The sequence below is a fragment of the Vombatus ursinus genome, unplaced genomic scaffold (genome assembly GCF_900497805.2).
Source record: "Vombatus ursinus unplaced genomic scaffold, bare-nosed wombat genome assembly UNPS02014801.1, whole genome shotgun sequence".
In the NCBI taxonomy this organism is placed as follows: domain Eukaryota; kingdom Metazoa; phylum Chordata; class Mammalia; order Diprotodontia; family Vombatidae; genus Vombatus; species Vombatus ursinus.
In genome coordinates, this window is record NW_020954579.1 from 4,720,098 (window position 1) to 4,732,706 (window position 12,609).

The following is a 12,609-nucleotide window of genomic DNA, read 5'->3' on the forward strand; positions in this document are numbered from 1 at the left end:
CTTCCTCACACAGCTGGCATTTGAAACTCAAGTCCAAGGTTCTACCATGATGCCATCCCAGCCTCCCCCCTAGTATTGTGAGAAGCTTGCTTTATAAACTGTAAGATTATAATAATAATACATGTCATCTGCTAGGTGGCACAGTGGATTCAGTGTTGGACCTGGATAAAGTTTATTGAACTTGAGTTTGAATCCTGCCTTAGACACTTGTTAGCTCTGTGACCTTGGGCAAATCATTTCACTTCCCCAGCCTCAGTTTCCTCATCTGTAAAATAGGGGTAACAATAGCACGTTACCTCACAGGGCTGTTACAAGGACCAAGTGAGATAATACAGGGTGTCCTAAAAGTCTTAGGCCGGTGTTAAGTTTTACAGCTTTCATAGTTTCCAAATGCACTAAGACCTTTGGTGAAAAAAGGCCCCAAGATACACCAGGACTCTGTATACCAAAAGTACTCTGCAAACCTTATGTAAATGTTAGCTAAGAGTAGGCAGTGTATAATAAGATAGATATATTGTATGGTAATAGCTTGCTCTTATTTTACAGTGTAGGTGTGCCCTATCTCAAGAAAATGCGATATTAATAGAGAGGAAGTATGATATAAGAATAGAAACAGCCCTGGACTTCCTGGAGTCTGGAAGCCCCAGGCAACAATCTGTCCTCTAAACACTAGTTGCTATGTGACCTTCTAGGTCCTTAAGTGCAGCCCTTTGGCTGAATCCAAACTTCACAGAAAAAATTCTCTTAATAAAATGATTTGTTTTGTAAAACTTGGACTCAGTCAAAAGGCAGCACCTGAGGACCTAGAAGGCCTCCAGGCCAGAAGGTTCCCCACCCATATATTAGTCCCTTCATTTTTCTAGCCTTGGGGCGCTCTCTAAGCCTGTAAGATAAAGGCCTTTTATGATTACCAATTGAGCTACAAAACTCACATTTATAGAGCCCTTTGAAACTTGGCCAAGTGCTTTCCCCAAGATAACCCTATGAGATAGGCATTGTGGGTATTATTATGTCCATTTTACAAAGGAAGAAACTGAGGATCAGAGACTTGTCCAAGGTCTCATGGATGGTCGGCGGGATCAGGGCTTGAACACAGGTCCTCTGATTCCAGATGTCCTATTTTTTCTATTACAGACTGATGACATTTGAAAATTCAAACTTGTGAGGCAAGTAGATGGCATAGTGGATAGAGCACCAGCCCTGGAGTTAGGAGGACCTAAGTTCAAATCTGACCTCAGACCAAACACTTGACCCTAGTTGTGTGATCCTGGGCAGGCCACTTAACCCTAATTGCCTAAAAAAAAATCCAAAATTATAAAGTACAAAGTGATTCTTTTGTTGCCTTACAAAGATTTACTTCAGGGGCCCTTTACATATCCAGGTTCTCAATTATATAATTTGATTAGCATACAACCAATCAGAAACATAAATTATATAAATCGAGGGCTACCAATAGTTCCATTGACTTTTGCTTGTGCTGTATGAGAATCCACCCCATTTGACCCTAACGTGGTGATAAAAGTGATGGCAATAAATAGGTAATACTCATCTTCCATTGATCTCTCTGCCCTTCTTCTGAACCAGCATATATAATATAAATAGAAACAACCTATCACATGAGGTATGGTAGCATGCCCAGACCTAAGGTTATTAGAGGGAGGTTTCAGGGGTGAACTTGACCTGTTCTAGTAGAGTTCAGATTTCAAGTGCTTAAGCTAATTGATTTTGCTGATTTTTTTTTTCTCCATCATCTTCCTTTTTTTTTTTTTCTTGAAATGAGTATTCTTTGTTAGATGGAATAGCTTTCTGGGAGAAGGAGGCGGTGGAATGCAGGGGGAAATTTAGGCCATATAAAAGATATCAATAAAAATGTCTTTAAAAAAAATTCTTAGGCCAGAATCCAAGGGTACACTGAGCTGCCGGGCTGGGCTGGGCTGGGCTGGGCTAAAGGGCAGAAGTGTTAATTCATTGAAGTGAACTTTTGTGAGTGTTAAAAGATAAAGCCTGGGTGGTACAGGCAGCTGCTCTGGGGCACTATCTTCTGGCCCTGTTTCATGGCTTGCCCATTAGGGTCTGTCTTCCCAGATGGCAGATTTTCCCAAGGTCTTGTTTCCAACTCCCACTCTTTTCATTGTAAAATCCACACAGACAGAGACTAAGTCATATTTTGGCTTCTCCCTGACGCTCAGCACCTGGTACAATGGCCAGCTGGGGAGCTATGTTTGAGCCACTACTATAATATTTCTTAGCTGTGAGGCTCTAAGTAAGTCATTTCATTTCTCTGATACTTAGTTTGCTCATCTGTAAAATGGAGATAATAATGCCTTTAATATTTGGCTCACAGGGTTGTTGTAAGAAAAATACTTGGTAAACCTTAAAGTGTTATGTGTTAATTGTTACTCTTAATGCAGTTATTATATATAAAATACTTCTATCCATATGTATTTGTTGGCTTATGAGTTAATATCTGTTTCAGAGGATGAGGAGGTAGAGAAATCCTGCAAAGACAAACTCAGTAAGACTTAAAATTAAATCAGCATACACAATATAGTTATAATAATTAGTAATAAGTGAAGAAATGGAAAGTGTACCCTCCCTCCCCCAACACATGCCTGCATACAGATCCCAATACTGGTTACCAGGGGTTGAAAGGAGGAAAGGGATTTTAAAAGGATCAAAAAACTGGATCCCTACAGTTAGAGTGTTTTTTGCCATAATAAGGATGACATAGTCTGTATTCTGAGGAAGCTGGAGATCTAGTTTGGCAACATTGCTGGTTGGGTGTTGTTCTTCCTGCTCAAAGAAGACCAACATGATGACATCATTATGTTGGGGTCTAGATACAGTGTGTTGGATCGTAGTTGATCAGACCAACACAAGCTCTACCACAAGTCTGCCTGCCAGGTGGCCTGAAGTCAGGAAGACTCATCTTCGTGAGCTCAAATCTGGCCTCGGATACTTACTAGCTGTGTGACCCTGGGCAAGTGATTTGGCAATGTAACATATACATGAAAAAATTTAATCAGCCAATCAATACTTATTAAGCACATACAATATACAGAGTACCTTGTCAGATACAATGGGAAAGACCAAGGAGTATATATGGTCATATGGACTTACATGTTCTACCCACTCATTTCTACCCCTTGAGGGCAGGTACTATGTCTTATACTGCTTGGTCTTTCACTTTTAACATCAGGATAAATTTTAAGCTGTTTTTAAGAAAGGAAAATACTTTTATGAAGAAATGTTTTATAAAAAATCTTTTGGGTAATTTTTAGGAGGCCTACTAAATTTTCATTTGCAAGCTAATTTATTGTGATAATTTGATATTGATAACAATTTATGTCTAAACATACTGTGAATTTCCAAGTTTCATTCCTAGGTTTGTTGTATCCTTGGACCAGCGGCCTTAAATCAATGTTTTCAGAAAAACAGAGTCAGAGTCAGCAGCTCGATGGAAGCAACATCAGAGATGTAAGGCTAGTGATTAATACTAAAGCATGTGAATTACTGTAATGAGCTGTAAGTGGGAAGGATCTTGCTGTTTTGATCTGAATTTATAGTCATTCCATGGCCTAAGCAAGAGTTAAAATTAGTGTTTGAAGTTATCATATGTATAAGATTCAAGTCCTGAAGTATATCATTCTTTCAGAATATACTCTTTCAGAGTATAATGAGAGAAGGGTAAACAAGTTTGAGAAACAAAGAGGTAAATCTGTTAAGTTTTGAGGTTAAAATCAGGAACCTCTTTTGTTTTTGTTTTAAGGAATAGGATTTCAGTACAGACTTATGTTAGTGAAGAGTAGTAATGTAGGAACTCTCTTGTGTTATCTTTATGGGAAATCTGATTTTACTTATGTTTGCTATTTAATCTGGAATTAGAACAGATGTAGAAATGTATGCAAACTACTTAAGATTAGCCTTAAAGATGTTCCCATTGTTTAAAGGGATTCTGAGAGCAGTAATATTTTTCTGTGATGAATCTCTTACCATGTGGAATTATAGTCAGATGTGTGATCCTTGAGGGCTGAACCCATCTGAAACTCTGATTATTGGAACTTGCTATTCAAGACCTTATGGGACTGTTAACTGATGTTATTCTAAAGAGTCTGATTCCAGGTATGATCATCAAGGCATGCTACTGAGCCAATGATCCATGATGCCAGCAACCCTATGGGGTTTTACATGTATGAACTGCGGGGGGGGGGGTGTTCTCATGGGAAAGGCTGGGAAAACAACTATTTACATGAGATGAGGTAGGATTCTCCTGACTCAATTTCCTCAAGATGACACACGGAATGGAAAATATCCCACCTGGTTGACTTTAAACTTGGCTCAATGCAATTGGCTATTTACATAACTTTTGCCTGGAATTGACACGAAGTTAGGGAAGCATTATTCCCTTACTGTATAGTTATGTCTCTATTCTTTTATAGCAAATTTCTATAATCAAAGTTTTATAAGCATGATATTAAATCTATTAAATAATAGACTGATACTAGAACATCTGAGTTACTGTAAGATGCAAGTATAAAATTTGAGCTATTTGGCCTAGAATTTTAGTCCTTACTATATTCCAAACAACTAACTTAATTAAGTATTTAGCCTTGACATCTGTTACTAGTTACCTGTATAAGTTAGAGTCCTTTAATTCTTCATAATGTATGGGGATGATTAGGTCAAAGACCTGTGAAACCAGGATATGATTCTGTTATTTAGTTGATATCATATCTGTCTCAGTTCTGTTACAATTAGTTATCTTAGAAGAAGAATGGCTTGTGGTCTACCTTATAAATGCCTCAAAAGAAACATCCACTTTAATTAGGGGTTATTTATTTGGACATGGCTAGAAGTTGGAAATGTTTTATTATAAATAACTTACTTGATATGCAATGTTTTAAAATTGATTACTCAATGTATTTATGTATACCATCCCTGAATCTTTTGCTACAATTGTAGTTAATCTGGCAACTTCTAAATGAATTCATTTATATATTGGAGTCCATCTTCTTATAAAAAGTGTTCTGTTATTAATTCCTTATCGGAATCTCATCCCCTAATGGGGGAATGAATAATGAGAAGGATAAAAATTGAGTTCTAATTTTTCTGATTTTATTTGAGTTTCTTAGATATATTAACATGACAATTGGCCAACCTAAAAATGTAAGTTCCCTGTTTTAAAAGGTTCCAAATTTTATCTTATAATAATAGAGACATAAGGGTTGAGTTAACTTTAACAAAAGTTTTGACCTGGTTATTGGCAAAGTAATTTAAAATTGTATTAAGACCAATTTTGTAGGAGATTGTTAACAAAGAAAGATCATCTCTACAAGTGACCTGAGTCTAAGAAGACAGTCAGCTGGAAACTGCTTAAATCACACCCAGACAGAGAACTTCATCAGATGGTATCCTGAGAACTGGACAGCTGTATGACATGAGACTTCTGAGCCTGAAATGGACAATTTTATTCACCATTCGCTTTTTCCCTTTGCATCTTTTATCTGTAAGGTCCACAAAGGGGACTGTCAATTCGTCCAATCAATTTTTCCCCTTTTTTTCCCTCCTTACAGTGTTACCCATGATACGTCCCAAAACCCTTGAAGTGATGGCCATATCAGTTAGTGATTCATTGAGGAGTCTATGGCTTTCATTAGAATCAGACAGGGGGTGAAAAATGATTATTAATAAACAATGTCTTAGAGGTTCAGAGCTTCTCCCTGACCACTTCTTCCAATGTCCTAACTTTAATTTCAGTTTTTCTTCCTAAGGACCTTACTGATAATGAGATTGCATTGATTCTCCTTATTCAGGTCAGCCCCCACCCAAGTTCAAAGTAATTTAATCTAAGGGTAGGGAAGCCCATTGTGTTCTACGTAAACTTGGATAGAGACAGATTCTCTAGATAGCTTATGGCTGGGAGTGGTCTGGCATTGAGATATTATCTCTGTGCTGGGGTGAGGGAGTGACATCAGCCCCTGTTGGAAGGGTATACAAACTGTGTACCCTAAACCCAAAGGGAGCTCAGTTCCAGACTGGTTCCCATGCATGGATGCGTGCATGCTGCCCACTTTGAGAGAAATAAACATGGATACAACCTAATTCTGTTTGTCTTCCTTAGACTGAACTCTGAAGGTTGACAACACACACACACACACACACACACACACATATATGTATATATGTGTGTGTGTGTGTATGTGTGTGTTATACTTACGGGGGGGTGTGTTATACTTATGGGTGTATGTGTGGTACTCCCTCAGTACAGTGTAAGCCCCTTGAAGGCAGGGACTCTTTTTGTCTTTGCATCCCCAGGGCTTGGCACAATGCCTTACACATGGTAAATACTTAAATAAATGCTTATTAAATTGAACCTGAAGCAGGTCTGTCCCAAGTGTAGTGATGCAGAGACCAACTAGTCATTTTAGCATGCAGCAAGGGCCTTTCCACAGAGTAAATACTGTATAGTATCTTCACCCTCCTTCACTGTGACTAGTACACATAGTCAAATGGCTAACATGGAATGAATTGTGAAAACTCAGCCCCAGGGAGACAACTCTAATGGAATATGTATGTATATGTAAATATACTGTGTGCATGTATGCATATACACCTGCATGTATGTAGACATGTACAGACACACGACTATTCCCCCAGGAATCCTCTGAATCACCAGAAGGCTGACGGAGAAAAGAATAACAATGTTGGCTAAGATCTAATGTCACTGCTTTTTGAGATAGCCCTATTTTCCTCTGACTTCTCCCTTGAGGACATCCAGACTTACAACCAAAAATATATATGGTTTAATAAAGCTGGGACTTGGCTTTGGTAATTGCAGTTGCTTTTCCTGAAGAGATGATCTCTCATTGATGAATTAGATCTGCCATCTCTATATCAGAACCCCTTGCTCCTTAATTCCTGTGGCCCTCACAGTAACATTAGGAGCCCTGTCCTGAGTGGTTCTGAATGCTAATGTTTGGTAGGATTTATCTTCCATTTTCCCATGTCTAGGGCAGAGTTACAAGGCCCTCTGTCCTTGAGGGGAGTAGAATGAATTGAGATATTTTCTCAGGGAGTCCCTTGTCTTAAGGGGAGTAGAATGTTGTATATTGTGTTCTATTTTATTCTAGAATGTAAACTCCTTGAGGACAGCAAAAGTGTCACATTTTAGGTTTATATCCTCAATGCCCAGCACAGTGCTTTTGTTCCTTATTTAACATTTCTTAAACTGAAAAATAATATAGGATGTACTCAAATTTTATACCAACTAGATTCAGACCAATATACACAATTTCTTGTTTTATATTTTAAAGGGAAAAATATCACTGGCATTGAAATTTTCTCATGGAATACCTATAGTCATATCTGCAGAACACTAGAGTTCAACCAAACACAGTTTGGAAACATTTTGGTGTTGGAAAATAAGGTCTGAGGACAGAACTGACATTTTATGATCTGGAAAAAAATGTAGAATGAGTAGAAACTGAATTATAGCATTTTTCCCCAAGTAAGTGAAGAGTTCTCAGCACTAGCTTTACCCTTCAGGAAGGGGAGAAACAAAAGGAAAAGAGACTCCTTGTTAAGATGGAGAAGGGAAAGGTTGTAGAGGAGGCCAATTCATTCACATATACTCCCACAAAAAGAACTAGATTGAATAATGATCAAGAAATCCAAAGAGAAATATAGCAATGACAAACATCATGCAGCCCAGGACTATACAAAAAAGAAAGTTGGAAACCTGTGAGCACAGGGATAAGGATTCCACCATGGCAGACAGTATTGGCTGTTTTGTTGTTCAGTTGTGTCCATCTCTTTGTGACCCTGGAAGCCAGTATAAACACAAGTAAACAGGACAGTAGCCTTCTAACCTCTGACCAGAGATGCTCCAAGGGCATCTGTGGAATTCGGAAAGGGAATCCCCAGGGTGGTGGAAGTTTGTTGCCCCCTTACTAGGATTCTTCGGGGTTGGGAGGGTCAGGGTGTGGAAGTCCACTGATGACTGACCAAAGATGGCTAGTGTTCCAGAGAGGCCCAACGAGGACAATTCAGGGAGACCTTTAGAACTCACCCTGACCCTGGATGATTCAGGGAGGTCTGAAACCTGCTAGCACTAAGAGTGTAGACACACCAGAAAAAGTGGAAACCAGCTATCAGGAACCCAGGAAATCAAGATGAGGATGAAACCAGGCATGACAACACCAAGTGTTTGGAAAGGGGAGGACATTGGCCCTGGCATACAATCTCAAACTAGGAACTGAGGCTAGAGACATGAACAAATAAAAGGTACCAAACACAATGAAGTATAATGGGGTCAAGATGTTGAGGTTCAGGGATTTAGGGGTACCAGGACCCCAAAATCACCACATGTGGGTCCTGCCTGAAAGAATTTGACCCAAGCCTTCTTTCAGGAAAAGACAAGGTTTATTAAAATATCCGTCATATTGGGCATACTCTTAAGGAATCTGAACATTAGTGAGCTATTGGCTAGATTATAAGAATCTGAGCACCTTAATGGAGACAAGATGGACTTCATATACAGAAAGACTGTGGGAAAAATCTAGGAGTGGCCAAGTAGTCTAGGGGTGAGGTGGGACAGTACTGTGAGGTAATGGAATGCCAGGGACATGGACCATGTGGCCAAGGGAGAATGGAGTCTAGCTAGGATTAAGGGTGGGAAGTGGCCAGGGCCCATAGGGAGGTAAGACAATGAAGGGCCAGGCTAGGTTAAGGGTAATAGAGATTGGGCATAGCCACAATGAAGGGCCAGTTGATAGGATTATAGCCTCAGGGGAACACCAGAGATTTGGCCATGTGGGAAAGCCCAGGGTTTTTCCTTTTTGGGGTCTGGATCCCATCCTCAACAAAGAGACAAACCCAGAAGAAGAAATTAACTCTACCAGTACAAGCAGAGCGGAGTTGGGAAAATGGCTTGGCCACAAGGACTCTAAGAGTATCTGGAAGAAATGAAGAAAAAGATAAAAAAATGAAATCAGAAGTAAATGGAAGGAGTATAAAGAGCCTAGAACTAAGGTGGAAAACCTTATGCAAGTAGTGAACCTACTAAGAATTGGGGTGGAACAAATAAAACTGAATGATTCCAGTGACAGGACTTAGAACAAGATCAGAGGGAAATGAATTCATGTTGCCTCAGGAAATATTCAAACTAGATGTAAGGAATCCTAGTACTGTGGGAAGAGCCCTGGGCTCAAAGCCAGAAGAACCAGATTCTAGTACTAACTTCACTATTATGTGACCTTGACCAAGTCACTTCCCCTCAATGGATGATCCACAGTACCTGATGCATGATAGGGGATTAATAAATATTTATGCATTGATTTATGGTCTCCAAGATCCTTTCCAACTACGGCATTTGATGATTCTATGATTCCAGGTGTCCTATTGTGTAAAATCAAAGACGACGCCTGACAGCACAGGTGTGTGACACTGAAACTGATGTCCCAGGGAGTTTTGGGGTTTTTTGTTTAAGGGGAAGATAGAATTAATTTAGTAGAGGTTCTTTCTCATCTATTGAAGTTATTTCCTTCTTGGTAAAATGAGGGTGCTGAATCCTAGAGATTAGGTAATGAAACATACCTTTCTCCTCACAGCAGAGGGGCAGGAGATTGATGGCAGAATGTTGCATATACATTGTCAGAAATGGTCACTATGTCTTTGCTTACCTATTTTTGTTCAATTTAAAGGGACTGTTGTATGTATGATGTATGCATATCTGGGAATAACTGTGATGTAAAACAAAAGGCATCAATATTTTTTTTAATTAAGGGGTGGACTAAATGAGATCTTTTCCAGCTCAATTCAACAAGGCATTTATCAGATGCCTACTACGCGCAAAGTATTGTGCTAAGCTCTGGAAATACAAAGGCAAAAACAAACAGTTCTCTGCCCTCAAGGAGCTTACAAGGATGCAACATGTAAATATAAAGATAGGAATAAGGACTCGATCCTATTCACTTGAATAAAGACCTCCAGGATAAGGAAACTCCCTTCAATCAATGGACGATGGTAACTTAGAGAGTTGCCTGAGAAGTTAAGTGACTTATCCAGGGTCATAGAGTTTGTGTCAGAGGAAGGAGGAGAAACATAGGGACAGAAACAGACAGATACAAAGGCAAAGACAGAGAGGCAGAGAATTTATTAAGTACTTCCAATGAGCCAGGCATTAAGCGCTGGGACTTAGATCTTGTTGGTTTCAAGGCCTGGCATGCTCTGTCCACTGCCATATTTAACGAAATAATTTCAAGAAAGACGCAGCAGTAACAACTGAGGGAATCAGAAAAAGTCCCTGCGAGAGGTGACACCTACTTAGTGCTTTGAAAGGAGAAGACTGTCCAAGAGGCTGAGGAGGTGGGGAGGGAAGGCATTCCAAAGGTGGGAAGTCCCCACGCAAAGGCGCAGAAGCGGGAGATGGAACACTGTGTACCACTGTCATTCTATGATCCCAGGGAGAATGCTCAGCTGAGCCTAGATAATGGACGAGATGACCTTTCAATGGGAGTCCGTGGTCCAGAAAGAGAAAACTAAGTTAATAGCACCATCTAGGGGAAAAATGAGGATTCCAGGTGCCTCGGGGTGAGCCGACGATGCCGAACCCCCAAGGCTGCAGGAGCTGGAGGCAAGCGAGGCACCCCTCCTCTCCCCTGGCACTCCTTCCATGGCCCTCCTTCTCCTCCCGGCCGACAGAACTACCAGTCCCAGGAGACCCTGCGCGCGCGAAGATGAGGGCGGGGCGTTAACGTTGTGACGTACTGCGGGGGTGGGCCAGAGAAGTTCGCCCTGGGACGTTTGCCCGGCCCCGCCCCCGTCCCTGTTGCTGTTGCGACGCAGCTGCTGGTGGCTGTTGCTGCTGCGGGTGAGTCTCTAAGGTGAAGACGGTTGATGGCGTGGGGAGGAGTGGGAAATGCGGCTTTCCCGCTTCGTGTCCGTGAAGGCGAAGGAAACGCGTGGCCGGGAAGGGAGGGCCGGTGGCTCGCTGAGTTTCCTCTAGGGTCGCGTCAGAGGGGGCGGGAGCGGGGGGAGATGGCCTCCATAGCGCCCCTCTCATTTCTAAGGGGGTTTATGGGGAGGAGAGCGAGGCTCTGGCGGCTGCGCGCGCACGGGGTGGGGGTGGGGGTGGGGTGCGGCGATATGGACACGCTCCCCTGTTCTCTTGGGGTATACGCCGTGGCGTCGCAGCAGGCATGGAGAGTAGTGACGTCACGATCTCTTGCTTAAGGATTGGACAATCGCCCCCTCCCCCACCCCCAACCCCCTTAGCTACTTGGCGTCTGGCTCTAGTCTTGATTCTCTTTGAGAAGAGGTGGAACCTTGGAAAGAAGGGGGAGGGAGCTGAAGCCCCTCATCCTTCACAAGCGATGCCCGATGATTTAATTTCGGAGGCAATCTCCCCTCCCGCTACCCCCAATCGGGTCTGAGTCTAGCTACAATCCTTGCTTTTAAAGCTGGATGAAACTCTGTGTGTCATATAGTCCAAACTCCTCATTTTACACATGGGGAAATTGAGGCATACAGAGGTGAAGTGACTTGCCCAAGGTCAAGACAGTAGTAAATGGCAGAGTCCAGATTCAGCTCACACAACTTCCGTTCACTGATTCCAGAAGAGGTATTCATTTGTGAACCCTTCTGGGGATACTGAGCAGGAGCTGAGTGGTATATGGAGAAAGAAAAGAAAGTCCCCAGCTCACCTTCTGCTGATGTGTACTATTTGCTGTAGTCACGCTATTTAATATCTTACTAGTGAATTGTCATTCTCCTCTGTCTACTAATTCTGACCTTGATAACTGTTGAATAGGAAGCCCAATTCCATTTTGGGCCAGTTATCTCTACTCCCCTTCTTAGTTCATGACCAACAGTAAGTCCCAGGCCAAGTCCTACTTGGGCATTGTGTGGACCCTGATTGGCTCAGAGTGAATGTAAATAGCAGTTGTTTTCTGTTTTGGTCAGAAACCCTGAGGGTCTTTTCCCAGATTGATTTTTTTTTTTTTTGGACTAGGTAAAGAGGCCATTATCTGACCAATTTCTTATTCTGCCTTAATCACTGAATGGATTTTGCATAAATCAAACTGAGATCGAAAAGACCTTAGTTTAAAAAGGCCAAGGTCCTCCACTGCATCCTGAGCCATCTTCAGTTGTCTATATCTTGTCACTGTACCTCGATGGCTTCAGAGGAGAAAGTGAGACTGGAGACTTTGTACATTCCTCCCTCATTTAAATCCAATTTATGTGCATGTCACTTCCCTGATGTCATGGTCCTCTTCAAGAATGAAGGACAAACAACAATAATATACATTTATTTGAATGTTGTCTACAGACCAGACTTCTTAAGTAGCTTATGATTTAAGGAGAGAGGGAATAATACATAAATAATTGAAGCAATAGCTAATAATAATAGCTCATTTCTTACTGTATGCCATGCACTGTGCTCAGTGCTTTACAAATATTATTTCCTTTGATCCTCAGAAAAATCTTCCAGGGTAGGAGCTGTTATCACCACTTTACTATTGTGGAAATAGTAAACTGAAACAGATTAAGTGACTTGCCCAGGTCACACAGTTAAGTGTCTGCGGCCAGATTTGAACTTGAATGCCAAGA

At 41.3% G+C, this 12,609-nt stretch overlaps 2 protein-coding genes across 3 annotated transcripts in view; one reads left to right on the forward strand and one right to left on the reverse strand.

The window, feature by feature from the left end:
- Nucleotides 1–11,200, reverse strand: part of TTLL6 (tubulin tyrosine ligase like 6) — a 61,925-nt gene extending 50,725 nt beyond the window's left edge. Inside the window, 2 exon segments of the mRNA XM_027872958.1 lie at nt 10,768–11,064; nt 11,116–11,200. Of these exon segments, the coding sequence (XP_027728759.1) occupies nt 10,768–11,064; nt 11,116–11,200 (382 nt within the window).
- Nucleotides 10,779–12,609, forward strand: part of CALCOCO2 (calcium binding and coiled-coil domain 2) — a 29,689-nt gene continuing 27,858 nt past the window's right edge. The window contains exon 1 of one of the 2 annotated variants that reach the window (XM_027873049.1): nt 10,779–10,870. The gene's annotated coding sequence lies outside the window, so the exon portion shown is untranslated. Of the gene's footprint in view, nt 10,884–12,609 lie in introns of both variants that reach the window. The other variant, XM_027873051.1, reaches the window with a different exon arrangement.